Genomic DNA, 25945 nt, shown 5'->3' with positions numbered 1-25945 from the left:
CCAATTTCAAGCTTTAATTTGATACAATTTACCAATAACAACCCTCAACTGTTTAGTTTCACTGTCCCTGCAAGCATTAGCTGTAAAGCCCTCAGTATGCTACCTTACTAGCATGGCAGGCAAACAGTTAGCAACTAGCTTTTGAGCCAGGTTTCACTTTTAACAGTTTAGGAACTTATTTGGCTCTTAAGAGTGGAGACCAAAACTAGAGCAAAAATAGGAGTGATTATTGGACATGTAACATATTAACTTCAAACTTCTTTGAATAAACTCCCATCTTTGTAGATAAAGCCGCTCCATAACTAGTAACTAATTATAAAAGCTAACGTAATATCTGTCCAGAACAACTTTTTCTACCAATGCATTTCGGTTCGCTTTTTTGTAGCTTTATCTTTAAGAATACCATCAATTAAATTCATTCATGACTATGTCTGTCAAAATAGAAAAACATTAGCTGCAAGTGACATTTTCACCAAAACTCTGCAAGACTATAATCGAAGCCAACACAAGCATGTCTGTCTTGAAAGAGTAATGAGAAGTAAAAGTAATTTGTGGTTTGTGTCAAGTAATCCGGAATTTTTTTAATGAACATTGAACATCTTCAGTGGCACTCTATTTATATCTCATAACCAGTCTGTATGCTTCCATTTTCACTGAGTTTGATTCAATAATTAATCTCTTAGCTAACATACAATATTAATTTGCAGTATATCAATGTTCCTTACCCACCATGCAGAAGAAGATGAGCAAGATTCAAGGATAATAAACGCTCTGATAATATTTATTTCTATTATGGAAAGTGACAGCATGACAGCCAAACAGAGATGGAACAACAAAGAGGAGGGAACAAAGGACAGTAGGTGACACATCAAGGAAACAGGCTGTATGGGAGGAGAAAAGGGGATTCCTTAAACTACTTGAAACATCGAAGCAAGGAGAAAGAAAAAAGTCAAAGAAATTGTCACTTTAATTCCACTCGGCACTTATCACATGAACATCAGACAACTAGCTTTCCTCTAAACTCAGACAGTGCGCTTAGAGAATACAGAGTGTTGTGTGTTCACTCAGTTGAGTGATGTAAACTACACCTATCCGTCTATCCTGGGAGAGAAACCACATTTTAATAGAGCGTGACACTGTGATATTTTCAAATGAAGTGGAGTGAGGTTTTTCCTGATTGCCCAAACCAGGCGGGGGCTCTCAGCAGGCAGTGGGCTGTTGATAATCCTTAATTAGAAAATAAATTCCAGTGGCAGGAAATTGTCCCGGCCTCTCCACACCTGCAGCAACTCAAAGCCGACGGGGGAGAACTCAGCTGTTTTCGCCCCCAAATCGCTCCATTTAGCTCTCCATGAGCGTGAAATGGCAGCATGCAGGGAAACGGTAATAGGGATGGATCTTTTTGTTTTTTGGGCATATTTCGACCCTGCAGGTATTATAACTGAATACATCGTTTTGTATCCCACAATTTCTCATGCTTTACAGGTATTGAAGGCTTTCTTGGGTTCTAAATAACCCAAGAGTCTTTTGAGACCCATTTACAATATATTTGCTCATCCTGTTAGTTTTAACATTTACATGACTTCTAGTGTTCTCACAGTCTAACTTTTCCTTTCTGTATCCCGTGTCTCTGCAGCATAAAGAACGTCACACCCAAAGTTGGGGCGGAGGAAACCCACGACGCAATTCGGCGAGCTTTTGACGTTTGGCAAAATGTGACGCCGCTGCGCTTCGAGGCCGTTCCCTACAGCGAGATGGAGAGGACCAAGAAAGACGTGGACATCACCATCATCTTCGCTTCCGGTTTCCATGGCGACAGCTCGCCCTTTGACGGCGAGGGTGGCTTTCTGGCCCACGCCTACTTCCCAGGGCCGGGAATAGGAGGCGACACACACTTTGACTCGGATGAACCGTGGACTCTGGGCAACCCCAACCATGACGGTAAGTGGTGGTTAATGTGCTTAGGGATTTTAATGATGGCTGCCAAAAAAAAAAGGAAACTTAATTCCCATTTTGTGCAGATGTGCCGATTTCCACTGCCTGTTACAACCCGGCTGCACTCAACTTGTCTCTTTTTTTGATTTTCCATTCGCAAAAGTGGTCCATAGTACCTTGAATTGTCTAAGGTCCAAGCAACCTGAGCCAATACTAGAAGGTGGGTGGTAGACCAACTTGTTTGGCAGGGTACAACATCTTTCCTGGAAGAATCAACAAACCTACAGCAGATTGATGGCATCATCCCAGTTCTTAATATGCCCCTTATTCAATATCTGGCCATTTCAATATCTGGCCATTTGCGCATAATATGAAATCATTTATATCCTCTGGAAGTCTTTGAGTGGCTGAAAGCTAACCTTCACATATATCCTGGTGAGGGACACTGGTATCAGTCACGAAAATTATTTGAACAGCTTTGGGCAACCAGAAATGCTGGAAGACTGTAGTGCAAGGTTTTTCGACTAAGGTCACACAATGATGACTAGAAGGCCGAGTTAACTTGAGGTGACGCAAATTACTACAAGGGAACATACTCTCAGGTTCTACAGGAAGATGCTGAAGTGGAGGTCTGTCTTTTGATATGATGTATAAACAACAGCAGTAGCAACCTGAGAACGCTTTGAGGTGAGCTGTGTTGAAGCAGGAATGGCATAAAATGAGTGATTAGAGCTCTGGATGCTTATTCAGTAAACAGACCATCATGTTCTCTCACTGAACCACAGATTTTGATGTTCTGCTAGCATGTTATTGGTTTTGCTGGTGGCATGCTGTAGATTTCCAGTCTGATCTGGTGTGATTTAAGTCTTGTGGCTCGCACAGTCCCGTCTCTTTGTAAACATCCCAGCCTGCCAGCAGATATCTCTCCTGGTGAGCCGCAGTAATCACAGCACCTCTCACTCCACTTCGACCTCCAGCTCCTGCCCTCGCTGAGTACTTGCCCCCGGAGCTTTACTGCTTGTCTGGCTGTATGTAAGCCTTTAGCAGGGTCCAAGAGGCATTTTTATTGTGTGGGTTGCATGTTGAGCAGCTTTGGTGCTGTTTAGCATTGCGTTGAGGCCCAACACATCTCTTCTGGTGTGTGTGGCAGCCAGCAGCCACGCAACTAAGCTCCAGGGTTGGCCTCTGACCCCTCTGCAGCATTCTGTGTAATGATGAAAGGTGCAGGAGTGGATGGAGGAAAGAATGGAAGAAAATACTGAGAAATAGACATAATCCAAGTAAGGTTAAACGAAGCAGTAAATCCAACCAAGTACGGAAAGTTAAATGGATTCCTTGTTAATTTAAAATGTGTTTTCAGCTTTCTTTTTTTTGAATTCCTCATTTAATCTAAGGGGCAAAACCTGCCCCATGGTCCATTGAGACAACTCAAAGAGCAGTCATGCCTGTTACTGAGTCACGAGTCAAAACAATGACTCACAAGGACACACTCTTAAGGACACAAATGAGAAGGTAAAAAAAAGTCGAGTTACTAGCAGGAAGGCAGCGAGTGAAAGAGGGGATAAGAGAGAATGGAAGAGTATCTCTAGACAAATATTGGAGGTTCAAGAGCTCACAAGAGAGATAGATGGAGAGGGAAAGACCGAGAAAACCATATAGTGACAAGTAAAGAAAACATTTGAAGAGGGAAGAGGAGAGGAGATGAGTGGGAGCTGTTGAGCGTCGAAAGAGAAGTGAGGAAGACTGAATGTTAAGCAGGAGCGGGGGGGGGGGGGGGGGGTTTAGAGGAATAGATAATAGGTTGCGAATGGCTGTGTTTAAGGCATTTGATAATGCGCCTAGATTAATGAAACGGACAAAAATCAATGCAATCAACACAAAAACGTTTTGAGATGTCTGCTTTTCACCCACATGATATGCTTAGACAAAACTCATATTAATCATACAAATGTACACATGTGCAGTAGGGTGGTCCTTAGTGCCATGTACATTTTTGAATTCATTTATGGTAAGCTCCAACCAGCGGAATTTGTTATGATAGTCAAGAAAACTCTCCTGGTGAATTTTATTCAAATTCCAACAACATGTACCCCTCCCTCATCCACCTGGGCTGCCACACCAGCAGCCACGGTGCTGCAACTGAGGCTAAACTTCAAGGTTGATGAGGAAGGGGTAAATGTTGTCAGATTGAGGAAAACATTCACCAGGAATGTTTTCTTGACTAATGGAATGAATTCTGGGGGTTGGAGCTTAGACTTTCCGACTTTCAATATTAAGGACCACCCTAATGTGCAGGTGAAAATCCAGTCCAAGCACACACACACACACACACACACACACACACACACACACACACACACACACACACACACACACACACACACACACACACACACACACACACACACACACACACACACACACACACACACACACACACACACACACACACACAGGGCTGTTGTCCCTGCTGTTGTCCCTTGCAGGAAGGAGAAGCAGCTGTCAGTGAAGGCTATGATTCACCCCTTCAACACTCAGACACACTTTTTCCCTCTACCCCTCCGTGAAATATTAATACAGCCCTGCTGTGGGCCCACACTTCTGTCAAAGCATCCCATAATGCATGTGGTTCTATTTACGCACACTCCAACTGGCTTTCCTGCCAAATAGGAACATGCACTGGCTGAATCCTGGCGCTCGTGCTCTTATTCCTGCATGATGACTTGTGTTCCACTGGGATGAATATCTAAAGGCTCTTACAGCTTGACGTTAGCCCACAGACAGTACAAATATCAGGTACTGGTATTGTTTTATGTCGCGGCGCTAAAAGCAACATTTTCTGAGCCAATGCGTAGATTTTGGCCGACCAAAATTCAAAACCTGTATGATAATAGTACTGCATGTACTAATGTTACTACTTATAATTGCCATGTATCAGGATGTGAAATCAGTGCTCCATTTACCAGCTTTATATGTCAATCTCCTCTGATATGATATTGATAATCTGGCTTCAGTATTTCTGAGCCAGCAGTGCTTTCTTTTCTTTTAGTGATCACATCAAAACCCTGAAATGCCTTTGTAGCTCTTTGGCATTGAGAAGTGGTGTGTGGGTGTACATTTTGGTACACACTGTTTAATCTTGTAAAACAGAAAGCTTTTCACAATGCAATAAAAAATACATTATAGACTTGATTCCTGTTTTGTAAAACAGTTAGCAATACTGGATCTTCGAGGCCATTACTACTAAAAATCTGACAATTTATTGAACCAAATATTTGTTTTAATAGCAATTGCATAGATGATGGATGTTCATTTTAATCTAAGTATTGCCTCCAAATCTCTTCCGGCAGAGGTAGATAATTCCCTATATTTCCAATGAAACTAGCTCCTAGGATTTGTAATCCATCTGTCATCCATCTCCTCCTGTATCCACGCTTGGTCGACAGCTGGGAATGATGTAATTTTAGCTCGGAGCAACACATTACGTCTGTGTCAGGCTTTTCCTATTTCTCATCTCTCTTTCTTTGAGTCTCCTCTCCCTCCTTTTATTGATTTTTAAAAGTTACAACTACACACACACTGGAGATGAGCTGCTGTCCAGTAAGCTGCCCTGTACCTTAATCCTCCGCGCTGTTGTCGGGAAGGATCAGTTGCCCTAGCGATCGTCGCCAGAGATGTTTTCTGTTGTTGTTTTGGATGATGACATCACGGCTGCACATTGGAGGATTAATCCCCAGCTGCATGGTGATAAACACTCTCAAACACGTTTTAAAGTACTCACACATACTCCCACCCTCGCTCTCACACACACGTATGCATCTGCACAGTTTTGTTTGCACCTCAGCCCGTGCTGCAACTCTGAGAAGAGAGGATTACTCAGAAGTTACATTCGGTGGGATTTTTAGCACACACAGCAGAATGAGGATCTTATTAGGATTAGCTAATGGTAGCAGAGAGTTGGAAACACAGTCTGAAGCATCTGCTTTATATAAGTTTGTGATTTGTTGCTTGCAAAATCTAACCCTATAAAATGCAGATAAGCATCCAGAAAGTGTGACTGATCTGAGGATTTGGTTGCAAAATGTTGATTCCTGATGGAACTAAGTACACTTGCTACACAATATGTTGCATATTTTAATGACAGTATTTTTTTACAACACAGAGTTGCATTAATCTAAATGCCTAATCTTCCCACTAAACCTCAATTTGTATCCTCTTTTTACAAAGCATACTTTTGCATTTACACATTTCCACCCTCTTTCCCTCCTCTACAGTTACAACGTGTGTGTCAGCCTTTGGCAGCGATTATACAATGGAGCTTGCATTATAGAAAAGGATTTGTTTAAGCAATGTTTAAATGAACAAATGCTTCCAACAGTGGATTAGAGGAGCACTTTTGGCTTGGAGAATTTGCTGGTTTTATTCCATCATTATCAAACTCTGGTCGTATCAGATCGGTCTTGTGGAACACATCTGAGAGCGACAGAAAAAGTAAATTGACTTTGTACCACCTGGCAGTTAGCAAATGTGATGTTGTACTTGTCATGTACAAAGATACTCTACACAAGAAAGATCAACATTCTTGGTGATTTTAGAAAATTGAGCAACATCCCTGATGATTTGTGGACTGTGTGATTTCAGAGATAAACACCGTTGTGTAATCATAAAGCTTTTGGCACCTCAGACAGATCAGTTCCAATATTTAAAAGAAATGTGATCTTTTTTATTTTGTACATCCCTCTCTCTGTAAATACAGTATCATTTGATCTTACACTGTTGGAATTCACACATATTTGTGTTACGGATTGCGTAATTTTAGCTGCAAGCATATTTTAGCCAAGTGTAAGACAACAGGGAAGGAGTGGGTGATAAGCCAATATCCCCATTGAGATTGTAACATGCCTGGGGGCAAAACAAAGAGAATTGGTCCTGGAGCTCCTTTACTGTGGCTGCCCTACATGTCTAGGCTTTAGAGAGTGATGGATGAATGGCTGTGAGGGATCAATAGATGGAGGGACAGATAGATGCATGGGAAAGACACAACAGGTTTCGACGAAGGAGGGCAGGGATTGGATTGGAATATTATCAAACAAGGTTAAGAAGATGAAATATGATTGGATGAAACATCGGAGAAAATATTTCAACAAAGGTACAGTTTGGATGCAGAGCGCTGGAGGGCGGAAAAAGAGGATTGTGAGGGGATTTAGTGTGAACACGGGATAAAGAAACTGAAGCTGGAGATAGAAATAGAGATGATTAGATTGTCTTTTCATCAGAGCTCAACGTGCCACGACCACTTATGAAGGGGTGCAAATTCATAGGAGGCGTTTTGATTTGACAGTTTTCCATTTGTGCCAGAAAAAGGCGAACAAGCATAAGCTCATCCGTGCTTTATCACAAGGTCATCTTTGTGGGCCGAGGCTGCTGTGTTTTTCTTTGTGAAAAAATCAAAGCGGTGCGCACTGGAACAGATAAGACAGATTCCATTGTGACTTTCAGTCACACTGGGGCTGATTGGATTTTACAAAAAAACAGCTTGGCAACAGAAAAAAAGGCATTTCATCACTGCCACTGCATACCACGGGTGAACACAAACACCCAGTCCCACCCAAGGGTGACTTATAAGGCTTGGTATGCCCTGAAGGACCTCCAGCCTCCAGTAATATCAGTGAATTCTATTTAACATAACACAGCATGCAGGCTAGACCTACTCACAGGAAATGAGAGATTCCAGGGCTTTATTATTTTCTTCACCCTTGCCCCCAAAATCAGCCGAAGAGGTTAGAAAAACACGAGAGGAAAATACACCAAGAATGTATGTCTCCAGGTATCAGGATAAGATAACGTTGGCTGATTTGCTGGGGCGGTCGATAACAGGGAGAGGATTGGCTGAGGGAGGGGATGTCGCGATGGTCTCAGCATTGATCAGCTGATTGATTGATGGTCGCAGGAGAAAGCTTGGATCCCTGGCATCGATTGGCAGAACGGTTTATCATTGACGTCCAATCTGGTACATTCAAAGCGGACATCATTTTGGGTGTTTTGACCAGCATACAATGAAAGGACATCAATCTTCTGCTTCTTAGCAGTGGACCGTGCGATAAGAGAGGATCTAATCAGAGACATTAGAGAATGTAGTGTACAAGAGAGGAAAAAGGAGCAGATCTTGAGGAGCATATGGTGTCCTTGCAGGTTTATTTTTAGGTTGCTACTCCTACTGGGTGATGAAAAAGAAGCAGTTCCTGCGTTCTCTCTAGTTTTTATGTGGCAGGCAGTAATGTATTTAACAGCCAGCCCTACCCCAGAGAGTCATTTCTCCCTGTAGTCCAGACATTGAAATGACAGTGTATTTTTCCAAATGTTGGAAAGAATGTCTCTTCATGTTTGTGTTTGGGGAAGTTTTGTCTGGAGAGTGAGGTCCATCTATTTGCTGTCAGAAGACGATCATTAAGTCTATATATTTTCTTATCTTATTTGTCTTTCTTTAGTTTATATATTATCATCTGCATCAAGGATAATTTGCCTTCTTAATCTTTTTCCTGTCTGTAATTAGACTAGCTATTCGTAATTGTTGTTTTAACCTCACAAACCCATTGACTTGCAATATGGACAAAGATGGAAACTGATATCTATCTTGGGTATTTGCCTCCCTGCTTTTGCTCAATAATAGAAAAAAGTTCCTCATTCTTTCAAGGTTATTCAGCTTCTCAGAAAACCTTCATGTTCCACAAAGCTCTTCAATCTCTCCGATGTCCTTCTATTTCTATCTGTGTCCCTCTATCTCCTCCACCCTGCCGCTGCCTGGCTCTATCTCCTAGAGAAAATAAATAAGAATAAGATGCTTTTTTCTTACCGGAGGAGCAGATCTTTATCCTTTACTGGAAGCATGTGTCTGTGTGCGTATCGAGCATTGAATCCAACATGGCTCCATTTGGGAAAGCAGAAATGATGGTATTTATGGTTGGGTTGCTGTAAGTTAAAGAATTTGTGAACGGAAGATGCCGGTAAAACAGCAAAGTAAGCCACACACACACATTTCAAGGGTGCTTGAAGAACTACCTTGTAGGCAGTTTATCTGAAGGATGCGGTATGACAGTTGACATCAAATGATATAACACTATGATATGATTCCAATGTAATATAATGTATAGAATCCTCCATGATGCAGTCCAGGAACATGATGAATATACCACAATATATGTTTTACCATCTCAATATCATAAATCTGGGAGATATGAAGAAAATAAAACGGTGTATTTTTAAATTACCTCAACGTCTAAATCCAAACCTAGCTGTTTTGAAGCTTCATACATAGCATATATCAATATAAATGTAATGTTAGCACAATAGCACACATGTGAGAACATGGCTACTAGGTTTCTTGCATCTCACTATATGAATGTTTGAATTTGCTACATAGAGCTATAATATTTCCTTTATTGTGTGCGAAAATGTATTTTGTGGTTACACCCTGTTAGTTTAATACGAATACCACCTTTGGGAGGGATAAGGGATTAAAATTGCTTTCACAAAATCTCAAAAAGCAATGAAGAGAAAGAAAGCAGAGATATCAGCATGCATTCCAGCCCACCATGCCTCCACTAGAAATAGACGGCCACCTACTGACGGCAGCTTCAACTTCCACGTGGGCGGCAGTACTCTCTTCCGCCCCCACACATGGATACACACACGCACACTTACTCTCAGAAGGGCACGAAAATCACACACCTAGGGATGCTTGCCCTCCCACTAGTCTGTCAGATGGTTTCATAACCTCGTACCCATAATTCTTAGCAAACAACAAGTGTGAAGAGCCCTGCCTCGCTCTGAGGACACATTTGATCACATGTCTTCAGTGATGTGGGGTCTGTTTTTGTATTTAAAGGATCATTTAGTAATAGCAATGGTTACGGAAACACTTTGGAAATCCTAAAATATGCTTGGGTTGCTAATACTGTAATAAAAATCTCACCATGGTAACTATTTAAATCATGACAATGTGTTCGCTTCTAATATACATAATAAGGCTAGATTTGGCTTTTAGTGCATTTTACACCTTTTAGGACTAAATATTGAAATAAAGGCTATTCTGATGTTTGTACTGGGTACTTTATTTAGCTAAAAAACTAATGACCTGCTAATACCCTCTCTTACATAATGTAATTCAATGGGGAAACTATTTTTGGGTCAAATAACGTCACAGAAGTTGTAGTACCACCATCAAAAATGTGCTTCAACTCCCTGCGCACTTACTGGATTCCTTGGTTTAGTGTAAACTTTTTTTTATTTCTACACCAAAAGTTAGAAACAACCAAAAACGGTTTCTTAGTAAAAATGTAGAAAGGAGAATGACTGTTAGTTGAAGAAAAAGAGATGAATCGAAATTGTCAAATTTGAAACCGCAGTGGAAGCACTGAAAGAAGCTGACACTTTGAAACGTCTTTGGCAAATATTCAAACGCATTGTAAACAAAGTATTCCTCCCCAAAGATAGAAAAGAAGTAAAAGCTCTGACGTTTCTAAAAGTTTAGGATTTATTGGTTTGTGGGTCATCGCTTGTTTGCGTCCATGGACACAGCTGCAGAAGTGTGCTTGTGAATACATTATTAATGATTAATGATCACAACTGAAGCATCCACACGTCCCTGTCTCTTTCCCAGGTGCTGCACAGAGATAAACATGACAAGAATTAAGGATGTCCTTTCCTTGGCAGCATTTATTTTTCCTCCTTGCTGCTTGTTTATTTACCTCGAGTCCACAGGAACAGCCAATATTTGGATCCCTGGCAATGTTCCACACAGAATGTAGCAGTCTCTGTAAATAAATAATTACTTCAGTGTGCATATGTTGCTCCATTCAGCCGGGGTTTTGTTCTCTGACAAGCTGGTGAGAATTAAGTGTAATGGATTCAAAGTGTTGCTCTACCAATGTCAACAGCCCCGAGAGAGACTGAGAAAGAGTGAGGGCAGCAAGTAAGGGATAGAAGAAGAGCTAGTGGAACAACAGACTGTTCTCTAAAGGATAGTGTTTCTGAGAGGATAGTGCAGGGTACTGACACTAACACTGCCAGTATTTATTTTTCAGACATCAAACATATTCCAAATTCAAATAATGTGACAACTTGTGTGAACTTATGGTATCATTTTTTTATCCCATGACATACTGATTTCCAGCTTTATGAAAATGTTGCTCCGACATACTGTAGCATACCACATGTGAACACCATGGTATCACACTTGTGGTAATGTAAGTTCATTTGGTGAAATACACCAGATTGAGCTCTGCATGCTTCTGTTTCGTCCTGTGAGGGTATGTTGGAAGCAGAGTGTGTGAAATTGAAGCAAGCAGAATGCAGCCATTGTTCTTTGGCTGCATTCTTCACAATGGTCACTCTGTCACGTCGGGCTCACAGCTCTGTTTTGACAGCCAGCAGAGCTCTGTGTGCCCCGGGCCTCTGAGCCAGGCACTGAACCACTGGGTGAGATGCTCTGGCAGCCTGTCAGCACAGTGAGCTCACTGCTGCCTCTCTGCAAGTTTCCCTCTCACTTCACATAGCTCCAGCTCCCTCAGTGTGAAGGTTGTCCTGATTTCTGATGACGTACCGACTAAAAGAAACTGCTCTTCGGCTGGTGGATAACAGCTGATTCCCTTCCTTTTCCTGTTACTGCTCTCCACTGTTGAACTCTGTCAGCCTCAGGGATCACCGTGAGGGCTTCACCATCGGAATAATAAAAAACAAATTAAAATACATTTGACTGATATAGCAAATATGACATGATATATCTTTAGGAGGATCTGTAACTTACAAGCCTTTTTTTAATGTCTTTATAACACCTTTGCAGGCCAGGATTTCTCTGCAGCTCCACAAGACGTATACAAGATATTTTCAGATATTTTGTTATATATACTTCACCAACCCAATTGGACAGTTCAATTGTATGAAAATGTTCTTAAAACAACCTCCACGTAAATAAATAGTGTTTAACACCATCCAGTCATTTACAGTAAGCACAATTGGAACATTATTGTGGTTAAAAAATAAAAGGTTTGTTCCCACTGCCTTACTGCCAGAAAATATTTGTATTTAACCACTTTTCGCATTTCCTTCCCCCTGCAAAACAAGTTTTTCCCAGACCAGTTCTGAAAGTGCAGTGTCAGCCACCTCGGGAATTGTAGGCGCTGAACAATGGGAAACATTTGAGGTCCTCCGGGACAAACACAGTGCTTGCTTGGACTTGGACGGCATAACAACAGCAATGAGACGCAGTACAAAGCAGTAACAATCGCTGCTGTGTTTTCTAAAGAAAGGGTGGAGGAGGTACAAATGGCCGGTCTCTGCTGGGCGTCTGTACAATTACATTTTGTTATAGCTTTGTTTGCGGCCGATCGCTTGTTGTTCATATGGTTTTAACATTGCAGGGGTTGTTGTGTTCTCCGAAAAAGCTTTCCTACCTGGAGAGAAATAATGGGTCTCTCGATGAACTAAAACAAGAGTGATAATAAACACTGAGCAAAAGGGATTGAAGAATAGAAAAACCAACAAGTGGACAGCCTACTAGTCCCCCAGCTTGTATCTGACGTCAGATGTCATGTATTGAGTGAACCGTGGGCTCTTAGTTAAACAGTAAGGCAGCAGAAAGGGATACAAGCCTCTGGAGTCCTGCGCTGACAACTTGAGTTATTATTGCAATTGAACAGTAGTGTCCAGGGCCCCGTGTCTGATTTGTGGGCCGGTGTGTGTTTGTCCATGCGTGTTTATGTCTGAAACCCACTTTTCCCATGTCACATCAGCCAGCAGATGGGATGTAGCAGCGGCAGCATGTGCAGGGAGTAAATTATGGTGAAAGGAGCAGGTAGAAGTTTCTGGTTTCTAATCACAACCGCTGTTTACTTTACTGCAACCCTGAGGGGAGAGACGGAGAGAGGTACTTCTGAGCATAAATCTCCGGTGACTCTCCTCCTCCACCTCTTCCACTTTATCGTCCCTCAGTAGTTTTTCTGGGGAGTTTTTTTAAACACTATCTAATTAAAGCAACCTTGACCTACCCATGGGGAGTCTGCTGCCACCGCGGGCTGCCACTAAGATCATTGCACACGCAAACGTTTTAATTTTAGTGTTTTGTTGCATCAAATGTGGCTTTTATGATTTAAATAGTAGCTTGGACTGCCTTGTTTTCATGCTAAAATCTTGCCCAAACCAACGGATGGCACAGATGAATCACTGCGTGGTAAAAATGTCTCTTCTTTTCCCCCGACAAACTAAAAAGTTGTTGCCCTCAGGGTTTATCACACAAGCCCTGCACAGCTTTATGTATTTCATCTCTCAGCATTGTTTTCTTCAAATGTATCCCGCTGTGGAAGCCCTCGCAATATTTTTGCTTTATTTTGCTGTGGCTGAGAAACAGCCACGGACATGAGGATGATGATACAAACTCCAAGGTCAAAGGTTACAGTTGTATAATTCATCATCTCCATCTTTTGTGATTGCAGGGACATTGGGACATCTCACAAGATAACAAATAGTCCCCAACTTATCTCTTTCCTCGCCTTAGTTTTGCCCTTCTCTTTATCATCCTGTGTTTTTCTTTCCCACTTTTCTTAAGCAGTTATCGCTCCAAATGCCCTTTCTCCTCTTTTTACCTGACATTTCTATCTCTTTATTTATCTACTAGTCTCTTCCTCCCTTCCCTAACGTTTCCCTTCATCTTTCTTCCTTTCTCCCTTGTTAACTCTTTGTTTCTCCCATCCTTTGCCTCATACCCTCTCTACCTTCCTCTGTGTATATACTGTCCAGCTGATAATTAGCTAGGCAGTACAACCATCCTCAGCTTTGTTTGTGGCCCCGGGGCCAACAGGACATCCCTATCCACCACAGCGACTTATATAAGCAGCCGAAACAAAGTGACAGCGCTGGCCTCAAATGGCCCCAGGAGGCAGAAAGGCTGACTCAATTTGAGGGATAGAACAAGATGGAGATGTAAAAAGACAGACAGTCTTTCCTTTTACTCGCACAGCATCTTTAGTTATAGGACCTGCATTGGTACAGCTCTCATTTACCAATACTGCATTTGTTTTTAAATGACGCACTTCTAGAATTACGTATTATTATTATTATCAACAATATCATTTTTAACTTTGCCTGTTTTTCCTACTAAATAATTGGCTTCTACTGTAAGTTTTTAACAATACCATAACGATTGATATATCAAATGTTTTTTTTGTAGATGGGCGTTTTGATTTAAACTCTTATTGATTATTTTGTATGCATTATATTTTATGGCAATTCCATTCAGTCCCAATGTAATTGCAGGATATAATACATTGGTACAATCTTTCAAATACACTGACTAACTGTGCATTGGCTTGCTGTGATGACATGTACAGTAATTATTGTTGTGATTTGTATAGTGTATTTCAGTCTATGGAGGCCCATTTAGCATGCTGTCCTGTATCTTATGAGTTGCATACATAGATCACTAGGAGCTGTCCTGTATCTTATGAGTTACATACATAGATCACTAGGAGCTGTCCTGTATCTTATGAGTTACATACATAGATCACTAGGAGCTGTCCTGTATCTTATGAGTTACATACATAGATCACTAGGAGCTGTCCTGTATCTTATGAGTTACATACATAGATCACTAGGAGCTGTCCTGTATCTTATGAGTTATATACATAGATCACTAGGAGCCAGAGGTGGGACCAAGTCATTGTTTTGCAAGTCCGAGTCAAGTCTCAAGTCTTTGCGCTCAAGTCCGAGTCAAGTCTCAAGTCTTGGCGCTCAAGTCCAAGTCAAGTCTCAAGTCAGGATGGGAAAGTTCAAGTCAAGTCCAAGTCCTAAACTTTGACAAAACGAGTCTTAAACAAGTCATTATGTGCTTTTCAACAAATGTAATGACATCGATCAACAGAATAATACTTAATAATCAAACTGCTCTTTATTAGTCACATTAATAATTTAATAATCCATTTTCTCTCTGCTGGTAAAGTAACGTGTTTGTCTTCTATTGTAAGAGGGATCAGTAAGGTAAGGCTACCGTGACGGTTTGATTCAGAAGGAGTTTAATTGATAAGATCCCTGATGTTGAGGTAACCAGAATGTTTATTTCCACTGTGTACAACATGTTATAAGGGACCCACAATCTATCTTTATGCAAGGGATAATGTGCAGCGAGGCGTCTCTATGGGGAAAAGAACACCTGCATCTAGATCCCTCTGCAGGTGGTACTTTAAGTATATTTTGATGCTAATACTTTTGTACTTTTACTTGTAACATTTTGAATGCAGGATCTTTTATTGTAACCGAGTATTCCTACACTCTGGTACTGTTACTCAAGTACAAGATCTGAACTTCTCCCACCTCTGGCAATAAATCCTGAGTGGTTACCAAAAAAAAAACCCTGCTCTGAAGGTTATTTTCATTTTACAAATCCTGCACTCAGCTTTGCTTTCTCCAATATCATTGACATGCAGCCAGATGCTGCTTCGTTTTTCGGTTTTCGCAAATGTCTTGACTTTTTCCAATGCGCTTGCATTTAAATCCGGCTCCCCGTCTCCCCGTGGCTCTGTAGCTGGCCTGTACCACTACACCTGCTGTCTTTGGAGCGTCTGCCCCCCACCCTTCTTTCACATAATGGTATGATCCTAGTGTGTCCTCGCATATGATTGGCCGCATGGTGGCTCAGCAAAATAAAGTCCCACCCCTGCCTGCATGGATTCTCAGCAAGAGTTGCAGCGGCTGAAGATTCTGCTCTCCTAACGGCAGCTCGCGATCGGCGTGTTGGAGACCCCTGAATTAAATTATCAAGTCACCTCAAGTCAGAAGGCTCAAGTCCAAGTCAAGTCCCGAGTCATTGGTGTTCAAGTCCAAGTCGAGTCGCAAGTGTTTTGTGATTTTGTCAAGTCGAGTCCAAAGTCATCAAATTGGTAACTCGAGTCTGACTCGAGTCCAAGTCATGTGACTCGAGTCCACACCTCTGCTAGGAGCTGTCCTGTATCTTATGAGTTACATACATAGATCACTAGGAGCTGTCCTGTATCTTATGAGTTACATACATAGATCACTAGGAGCTGTCCTGTATCTTATGAGTTATATACATAGATCACTAGGAGCTGCCCTGTATCTTATGAGTTACATACATAGATCACTAGAAGCTGTCCTGTATCTTATGAGTTATATACATAGATCACTAGGAGCTGTCCTGTATCTTATGAGTTATATACATAGATCACTAGGAGCTGTCCTGTATCTTATGAGTTATATACATAGATCACTAGGAGCTGTCCTGTATCTTATGAGTTATATACATAGATCACTAGGAGCTGTCCTGTATCTTATGAGTTATATACATAGATCACTAGGAGCTGTCCTGTATCTTATGAGTTATATACATAGATCACTAGGAGCTGTCCTTTATCTTATGAGTTATATAAATAGATCACTAGGAGCTGTCCTTTATCTTATGAGTTATATAAATAGATCACTAGGCCTGAGAGCTGCTACTTGCAGCTTTGGCAAGAACCACTCATCCAGACAACTTGACACTCAACACTGCGCTCCCTTGGGTCCCCAGCAGTACACCAACCGAGGGTCAATTCAATAGGATGCACTATAGTTGAACATACATGCAAACATACATGCAAACAAAGTCTCCTTCCCTTTTTTGTTAGATGCATTGAAGCTTAATTTAAAAGTGTTTAAAAGCCTCCATTCACTCCCTATTCATTTCATTATTCAAAGGGTCATTCAAAAGTGATTCCCTACTGCCTCAGTGCACACAGCAAACACACGCATTTCCTTCAAGAAGTGCTTTAGTAGTTGAATGGGTTTACACCAAAAATACATCGACCTTAAGGAAACCTACTAGTGCCACAGACCATTCTGTAGAAAAGTTGCACAAGCTTGAGCTTTTTCAGCAAAACCTTGGATAGCAATGTCTGTCCTTTAACACTCGTGCAATGGAGGCCTTAACATCACCCAAATGTAGACTCACGGACAATTCTACAGTCAAATATCATCAACCAGGTTCCAATCAGGCCATCTCTTTTAAGAAGTCTGATGCGTAAATTCAAGCATTGTACTGAACCTGCTAGCAAGTGTTCTGAATCACTGTCTGTATCTGATGATGCGTTATTCATGTGGCAGATTTGCAGCAGATAAGTGCCTCATTTTCGTAGGAAATGCAATGAATAAGTGATGCTCTTTTTCATGCCTGTCGAGTCTCTCAGCGTGATAACAAAAAGAGAGAGAAAGGGAAAAACTGAGGAAAGATGGCAGCGGGGACAGCATCGTTAAAGACAACCTGGATCAAAGAATGTTAGATCTTGTGCATTTGATCAGTCCATTTCCAAATGTCTATCAAAAAAGCAGCTCTGTGTCTCCCAAAGTTTGTTGACTTAAAGGAGTGATTGAAATACCCAAAGATCACAGTTTGCTCTAACATTGCATTCATGAATGGTTAGAAAGACATCCACATGAAGTACTGTATTTTAAAACATTAGATGTCTCCTTTGACTCACATAAATAGCTTCCCACAGACAGCCAGTGTACTATAAATTATACCATACTGTAGCAACCCTTATTGTACAATCACGAGTTTCCCAACAATGATGAGTTTCTTTATGGGTTAGATTTGACATATTGGCACATCATCAGAGAGGAGGAATGTTTTTGTTGTTGTTTTGGTTGCCTGTGACGTAAGTCCAAGAACTTAAATGGGACACAGAGGGGCGGCTTTAAATCCCAAACATCCAAACCTAATACAGTTTAACCTTGATTGGGTTGGGGCTTTGCTGTTGGCCACAGTGGGCTTCTGAGTCAAAAGGTCAACCCAGTGTAGTCATCGGCTTACCACCGCCCGGAGACTAATTACACAGCGTGGGGGGGATGTGTGTGTATACAATATGAATGTGTTCATATATAGGGGCTGTGTAATGTGTCCCATCAGGGGCTGCAGCCTGCTACGTAATCCACTCATGAGGTACATACATAGTGGATTATCTATGCTCATACACATGTGTTTGGCTACGTATTGTTGCATCGACATGGGCTAATTCTGTTGGCTAACCATCAACTGAAACGTTTCCCGCTAAAGTCTGCTTGGCTTTAATCTTGGCTTTATTTTGAGGGAAACACACTCCCAGCGCCAACTATAAAAGGAGTAGCTTATGTGAGATATAAATTGCTACAAAGACATTTTAAATGTGAGCATAGCGATGACGGACTGCTCTCTTTCTTTCTGTTTCTAGGTAACGATTTGTTCCTGGTGGCGGTCCACGAGCTCGGCCACGCGCTGGGCCTCGAGCACTCCAACGACCCCACGGCCATCATGGCTCCTTTCTACCAGTACATGGACACCGACAACTTCAAACTGCCCATGGACGACCTGCTGGGCATCCAGAAGATTTATGGTAAGGCTTCCTGGCTTCATTTAGATGTAGAAAGGTACGTTACAAAAGAATAGGACATTTAAATGTGTAAAAGAATGATAAATAAAGGGATCTGATCCACATTCCTGGTGTGAGTCTCGAGAGGCAGCTTACGAAATCAGCTAGATCTGTCTAATCGATCACAGGAGGCGAGCGTTTCATCATCAAAGCACCTACACATGTCTCATTGACACACATTTGGAGTTGTCAAAAGCTGATTGCAGTGCTTTGTCTGCTCATAAAGCTGATGTAGCTCTGGGGCGGGTGTATCAGAAGTGTGAAATTCAATTTGACAGTAACATATTTATGTAATCATCAGCGTAGTCTTAATTTCTACTCTCTCAGAGTTGAATTAGTGGCTCAAAGGGAAGGATTTTGCTATGACTTTAATTTAAACATGTTTTTTTACATGTCATTTGTTGTGGAGGAACCCATCATTTTGAGATTCAGGAATTCTTATGTTCATGTCCACCTCAGTTTGACATCAAAGTTCAGAAACAACTTGGTTGGAAGTGACAGTATTGTCCCGTACAGCTGCCATGAATGTAAACCAGTCACACTCCGCTGAGATGACTCGGGTCTGTCACATGAATGGCTGCACATACATACATACACAAACAAACACACACACACAAAAGAACCTGCCATCTGCTTACATGGTCAGGGCACGTCCTCAGGGAGTGACAGACCTGGGCAAGTGATCAAATCTCTCTTCATCTCTCTCGCATTTAACTCCTTTCCGCTACTGCCCCTCCCGCCCCCCCCCTCAGTCGTACCAAGAGTTGAAGGGCAGGACGAGTGATGGCATCTCCACTCTGTCTCTTTTTTTATTTCAAGCAGCAGTTGGCCTCCTTTTCTTCCTCATGGCAATGATGTAAGGGGGACATTGGTATGATCTGTACATTTAGATTAATTAGAAGGTGAAGCGTCATGGTTGAATAAGAAATATATATATATAAGATATATTGAGATTTTAAGAGAATGACGGGTGTAGGAGGGGCAATGGATACGGAGACTTTTCATGTAGGACTTTGAGTTGCAGGTAGTGGAAGTCAGGAGGGATCACACAGTGAATTGTGGGAATAAAAAGGTCAGAAAGGCAGACGGCGTGGAGGTTCGATTCTCAAGTACACTTTTGGACATCTATCTGTACTCATTCTGTTTCTCACCAGAGTTATAGTAGAATCAGAAATACATGATGGTTGCATTGATCCTTCAGATTCTCTTATTAAAACCCATAAGTATTTCCCTTAAATAATTAACAGGCTAAACTAAAGTACATTGTTTTAGTTAAGTATACATAAAAATCAACATATAATACTCACAAAAAATTACTACAAATTATGAATTGGCTATACATGTATCGAACTGCATCATGGGAAATGTAGGATACCATAATAGGGATTAAAACGTAGGCTTTCTCTGATGTATTGTGTTTTTATTATGCAACTGTTGTGTGCTCCTTGATTTTATGAAAGTCAAACGCTGTGTAACCATGTGTTGACACTCAGACGCTCTTCAGACCTTCAGTCTAGACTAATGACTACATTTCATCAAGGCAAAGGAGTTTGGAGAGTTTCACCACAGCCAATCACCACACCAGCTGAGCTCCGACATGTAGGGCAACTCCCAATTGTTGGGAACAAATGTTTTGTGGCTCAAATGAACTCAAAGGTCCTAAATCTGCCTGATACCATGTTCCATTTTCCTTGCCATGGTTTTACTATAATACTGCGCTGTGTGTACACATTTGTATGTTTGTCTGCATGTCCATCTGACTGCGAGTCTTCCCGATGCTTACATAACAGCAGAGCGCTTAGGCTCCGCTAATCTGGGGTGTATTTCAGGGGATTTAATTCAGTCCGTGAATGGGATCTCTCGTGTAGACTCGCTGATCAGTTGTGCGAACTGGCTGGTGTCTAACAGAGCAGAGTCCTCTCGTAATCCCTCAATCACACGGGTGTGTTCACCAGTTCGATGGTTATTTCTTTGTTTGATGGTTCACTTTAGTTTTATTCCTTTAGATTGCTCGTTCAGTTCCTTTTAATCCTCTTATAATTTTGCTTTTAAATGATTAGTCGACTCATTTAATCATTCATTCATAACTCCTGAATATATACAGTAGCTTTCATGGTCATTATTAATACAAGCCAACATTGATACTGTGCATGAGCGAGGGGGTGGGGGTGGGGGGGGGGGGGGTTGCTCGTCACATTTCCATGTTTCATGTTGCACTCATCTATTCCTGCATCTGCTGGCCCCAATCAACACATGGCAACTCATATCCTGGTTTTCACAGTTACACTGTTATTCATGTGTTGTCATGTGCTCAAATATTCAGACTCACAACCCACTCGCTTGGCCTCCCTCTACCTCTCTCCTCGCCCTCCTTTTTTCCTCTCTATGTTTCCCGCTCTCTCTCATGTAAATCATGAATGTGGAATGACGCCGACGCTCGTCTTGGCCTCCATTTGGGAGCAGATTTTATTTTTATCACCACAGTAGCCTTTATACATTGATGTCCCATATGCTCTTTGTTTCTGTTTTATTCATCTTAACATATCATATTATGCTTTGGAGAGATGAATCCCTGAACTTGGCACTGTTATATCCTACCCACTGTTTTGTTTTTTTGCATGACCTCTTCTTGTTTTTCCATCTTCTCCTTTATCTCTCATGTGTTTTTGTCTTCAAACTCACTTCTAACTTCCTCTATCGCCATCATTGTCAGTTGAATTACATGTGAAAAAAATAGTTTTGCATGCTCAGGTGGCTGCTTGGCTATAAATGGCAGAGCTACTGTATAATGAAAATGGATCACGTTAACTTTTCATGCATGTTTACATCATTAACTATCTATTAAGTCTTGTATAAACTAGTTTTCCCGTTCACTTCATCATACCCTGATCAGATCCTGAATTAGTCTCCAATTGCTAACTGTCTTAAATTGGTTGATTTTTGTTTTCCAATATGTTGTTCTTAGGGTATGTTAAGGTTTGATCTAAATACATCTTCCCACCCTCGTGAAATTCAAACTTGAATATGTGTGTTTTTTATCAAACAATTGAGATATTTGTCTTGGCTTCCTACAGGGCCTCCTGATAAACTTCCCCAGCCCACCATGCCTTTGCCGACAGCACCCCCTCCTCGCTCCCATCCTCCATCAGACCCCCGCAAGCCAGACAGGCAGACGCGACCTCCGAGGCTGCCCCCAGGAGACAGGCCATCCCACCCCAATGCCAAACCCAACATCTGCGATGGGGGCTTCAACACCCTGGGCATACTGAGGAGAGAGATGTTCGTCTTCAAGGTAAGAGAAGAGTCTGTGAAAAAACCTGAGGCATTTTCACTTTCTGTTTGTTCTGAAGAGTCATTTTTAACCCTGGAGCTGTTTTACCCCAAACTTGGATCTCTTAGCTCTCCAAAAGCACAGCAATCAGTCTTTACAGGACACACCAACTTGTGACACCATGGTTGAAGGATAGAATCATGTGATGTTTACAAACCAACACCATATGCCTTTCTGTGTATAAACTAGGTAGCTAGTAAATGCAACAGAAAATAACTCATCCATTGATTCAGACACATTGAAATGGCCTGCAGGTTTGAAACCCCCCGTGGAGTGAGAGCTGGTTAGAGAGCTGGCCGGATAGCTGCGAGGATTATCTAATATACAGAGGGTGGGAGCTTTTGTGATAAGCTGCTTCATGTTTTTTATGTGCATGGTGTGCATAATGTGGAAACGGCCCACTTGGATGTAATATAAATTGTGTGGTTGAGTTTTCTACACGTGAGTAGTATAGTGAGTAGATTTGTTAGAGGAGAGAAGTTTGAAACTGTGGTTATGCGTGTAGAAGTTTGGTGGACTCTCCTCAATTATCTGAAAACTATTGCCATTTCAGTGCATAATTAAAGCAGCTATTATGTGTAAAATTACTTTGTGCCAGTTGAGCAGGAATCTGAACATCATTGGTATTTTACCAAGAATATAATGCAATGCACAGTGTAGCACAGTTATCTCCCAACATATTCAGCCATGTTTTCATTCCTGTGCGAAAGGCAAATGTGCACATGTCCCTTAATGCATCTTTATCCGTGGTCTAAGCTTGTGAGAAAATGGATACATGCGGTGAGGAATGGAGAAAAACCTTGAGGCAACACAAAGATGTGCTGTGTTCTCTACCGAAAGGAGAGAGAGTGCTTCTCATTCTTTATGTGAGAGTGACTGTATTTTCTCTGGATATATATAGATAGATTTCAACGGTTAAATAAGGGGCCTGTGGAGCCTGGGGAAACCCCCTTTCTACCCTCTCTCAGAGTGTGTTCTTTAAATATAAAAATAATAAACCCAGCTCGGACACAGAGCTCCAACTTGTGAAGGAATTTAACCAAAATTGTACCCAATATTTACACTGTCTCTGATATATTTATTTGAATGGAAATAAAATGTGCTATATAATAGTCCAAACACAGCCCCTATGTCTCTCACATGTTGCCTGCAGTGGATGCTCTCACCATTGGATAAAGGGCCTGATCTGACCGGGTGATGAGGATCATGGGATTTGTGCATAGCTCAAAGGTGCTTAGAAACATTAAGGACGTTTATCACTCAGCCAACATTTTAATAATTTTAGGAAGTGAATGATACAGTTTGGCTCTAAATACAACACTCGTGTGTCTCTGGGTATGAAATAGAATTTGCGTGCATTGGCGGAACAACAAATTGAGTTGGCAATACTTTAAAGAATCATTTCTGTAGTATTACTATTATTATAAACATGCCAGTCCTTTAACTTGAAATGACCACAACTGACCCGACATCGCTTTGAAGTTGTTCTACCTGTGATCTCTTGTTTTATTGACCAAAATCAAATAATAATCCAAGGCTTTCTTTCACATTTAAAACGGTCTCTTCTCTTTATATGAATAGTAATCCAGGGAATTTCTCCAACTCTAAATACTTTCCTGATGTTAAGCTCCTTGGAAACGTGCATCAGAGAGGCATCTCTTTTGCTCTCGTTTGTGTCCAGCAAGCAGCTTTTTAATGTGCTAATGCAACAGATTAATAGATACAATCACTATTGTTTCATTGGTACTGTACCTGTACTCTTGCCTTAAGGTTTTCGGGACCCTTCTCCTTGAATTTTGATGTAACTGTAGCAAAGATCATACTAAAACCCACAGTCCTGAGTCTCATGTGCCGAATGATCATGTGATCCACAGGGGCCACCCACGTCAATTAAACTTTCTGCTTGTTACAGCCAGCTTTCCAATTAATACTTTTAATGAAATGTATATAATTAACTTAAGTTATGGGGAAATTAGATATACAGTATGTATCTTGAAAAATGTGTTGAGTGTTCAAATGGAACTTTTTAAGCAACCCACGTGCAAAAGACACGTCCAAATTAAATGCTGGGTTTTTGAATTATGTATGATATGAAACAAAAATAGAAATAAAAAATGGTGAAGTGTGCGATACCACTGATGAGTAAAGGGCTTTGATGTATGTTTCTCCTTCCTGGCCTTTGGAAGTAGCACCAGCTCACACATCTTCAAAGGTGTAGATTAGTGAAGGGGCGGACAGAGGGTGATGATTTGTTACAGAACACATGTAAATGAAGTTTCAAATCCACCATCATTAGGACCACCAATAACATTATGACTCATAAATGATTTGCTGGCCATAATCAGCGGCTTAGCCAGTGAATCAAATGTGTTTAGGGAAGTGAAATCAATAAGGGATCACTGGTTTGGAAGCGTGTTTCACAGGAGGAGCAGGTGGTCCTAATATTTCTTGATTCTCAGTGATAGTTTTGCCAATTTTCTCCAAGAACTCCAAGGTATCATGTTAATGCCTTGCTTCCTCCTGGCAGATGAAGCTGCCCGACTGTAAAACAGTTGATCTGCAATCCTAATTGAAGAGGGTTGTGTTACTCCAGAGCTTGATATATTCCCTTAAGAGCATGCCAAGGTCTACGTATTAGACTAAAGACTGATTCAAATGATGGCTGACAGAATAGGAATGATGTAAAGCTCTGGCTTACTTCTAGTTTTATTTCAAGCAGCGTCTCTTGTTGCTGGCATTTAAATAGGTGCTTTTTTCCGTCTTTCTTTCGATTATACGATTGATTATCTTCTTAGTTACTTCATGCTGTAGGTCCATGTCCTAAACAGCAGGACTATACTCACCATCCCTACTTGATTGTTTTGGAAGAGCAGAGTCAAGTCGATGCCAAGTCATTATAGCAGAGCTCTCAGCAGTCCCACTGGCCCTGAAGTCCACAGGTGGTCCGGGAATGTAAAGTAGGTAGGGGTTTAAAGGGAAGACTTAACAAGACTTTATCTTGTGAAATACACTGAGGCGCCGTTTACACGAGGAGAAAACTGCTTGTATCTGCATAGTTTCGCGTGCGTATAGCCCTATTATTTACACGAGGCCGATAGAAACTGACCCCACAAACGATAACGGGTCCCAAGGCTCTTCTTCGCTGCTTTTGGTGTATTTTGGCGGAAGTTACAGCGCCACTTACAGTCCCGGCATATGTACTACAGCGTTTCCAGCGGCCTCGTTTGAACAGACACGTTAAATGAAACTAATGCATGTGAACGGAAGACTTTTTTGAATACGCATACTGTGCATAAACGCAAACGGTCCCGTGTGAGCGGGGCCTGAGAGCACTGAGGTTTCCCAAGGAAAGGTTGCATAGATGCTGTTTGAACGTATTACTTTGACTGAGAGTGATTTCTCATGTGGTTTTAATTCATCTTATTTCCAAAAAAGAACCAAATGTAAAGATCCAAATTCCCCATGTTTGAGAACAAGAGTGGAGCCTGTTGATTTCCAAAAGGGGACATAAGGTGAAGGAAAGAGAGGCAAATGGTCAGTTGGATCTTCACCTCATTAATGCCACATCGCTACCTCTGACAAAAGTATATTCAAGTCTACAGATTTGTACATTTTCTGTACTAGGATTCAACATTCGTCTAGGTCTACTTCTGTACTCTATACAATGTAAGTTTTTATCAAATTATGCTCGACTACCCAATCCATGCTGAATTTACGCATCTCACTTAAGAAACCCAAAGCAATTGTATAAATGTATTCCTAATACAGCAGGTATTAATACATGTAATTATTAGGTAATACAACTAATAATGGAGAAAATCACACATTAAGTATTGCACTTCTGTCACGTTGGCGGACACACAGGAAGAGGCAGAGATATCCTAACTTTTAGCCCTAAGTATAGGTCAAGCTTGGGAAATGTTTGATCCTACACTTCCCATAATGCAACCCTAAAACATATTTTAATAGAACCACTGCCTTCTTTTTCAAACCTCACTCCTCAAAGCCCAAGATGGTATGACTCTAATGACATCATCAGGGTTATTATTCAACTTGGGGAAGCTGCTTCAAAAGCCACAGAAGACATTATTTAGCTGTTACGTCTAAACTGAACTGTAAAATCGGTTTAGTGCCCATTTTACTTCAGTGATAATGTTGCAGTTACAGATGGAGGTAAAAGGTTAATTGTTTTTGTTCTGCCTTTCAAGCATCATGGTTGTAACTCAGACTA

The 25945-nt window shown here is 41.3% G+C and overlaps 1 protein-coding gene across 2 annotated transcripts in view; it reads left to right on the top strand.

The window, feature by feature from the left end:
* Nucleotides 1-25945, top strand: part of LOC117484110 (matrix metalloproteinase-16-like) — a 58852-nt gene that overhangs the window by 18075 nt on the left and 14832 nt on the right. For both annotated transcript variants that reach the window (XM_034132562.1, XM_034132563.1), the window contains 3 exons: nt 1637-1941; nt 18186-18347; nt 21458-21675. In XM_034132562.1, the coding sequence (XP_033988453.1) occupies nt 1637-1941; nt 18186-18347; nt 21458-21675 (685 nt within the window). The remainder of the gene's footprint in view (nt 1-1636; nt 1942-18185; nt 18348-21457; nt 21676-25945) is intronic.

The sequence above is a fragment of the Trematomus bernacchii genome, unplaced genomic scaffold, assembly GCF_902827165.1.
Source record: "Trematomus bernacchii unplaced genomic scaffold, fTreBer1.1, whole genome shotgun sequence".
NCBI lineage: Eukaryota > Metazoa > Chordata > Actinopteri > Perciformes > Nototheniidae > Trematomus > Trematomus bernacchii.
Note: the sequence above shows the minus strand (reverse complement) of the source record. Positions and strands in the feature narration are given on the sequence as shown.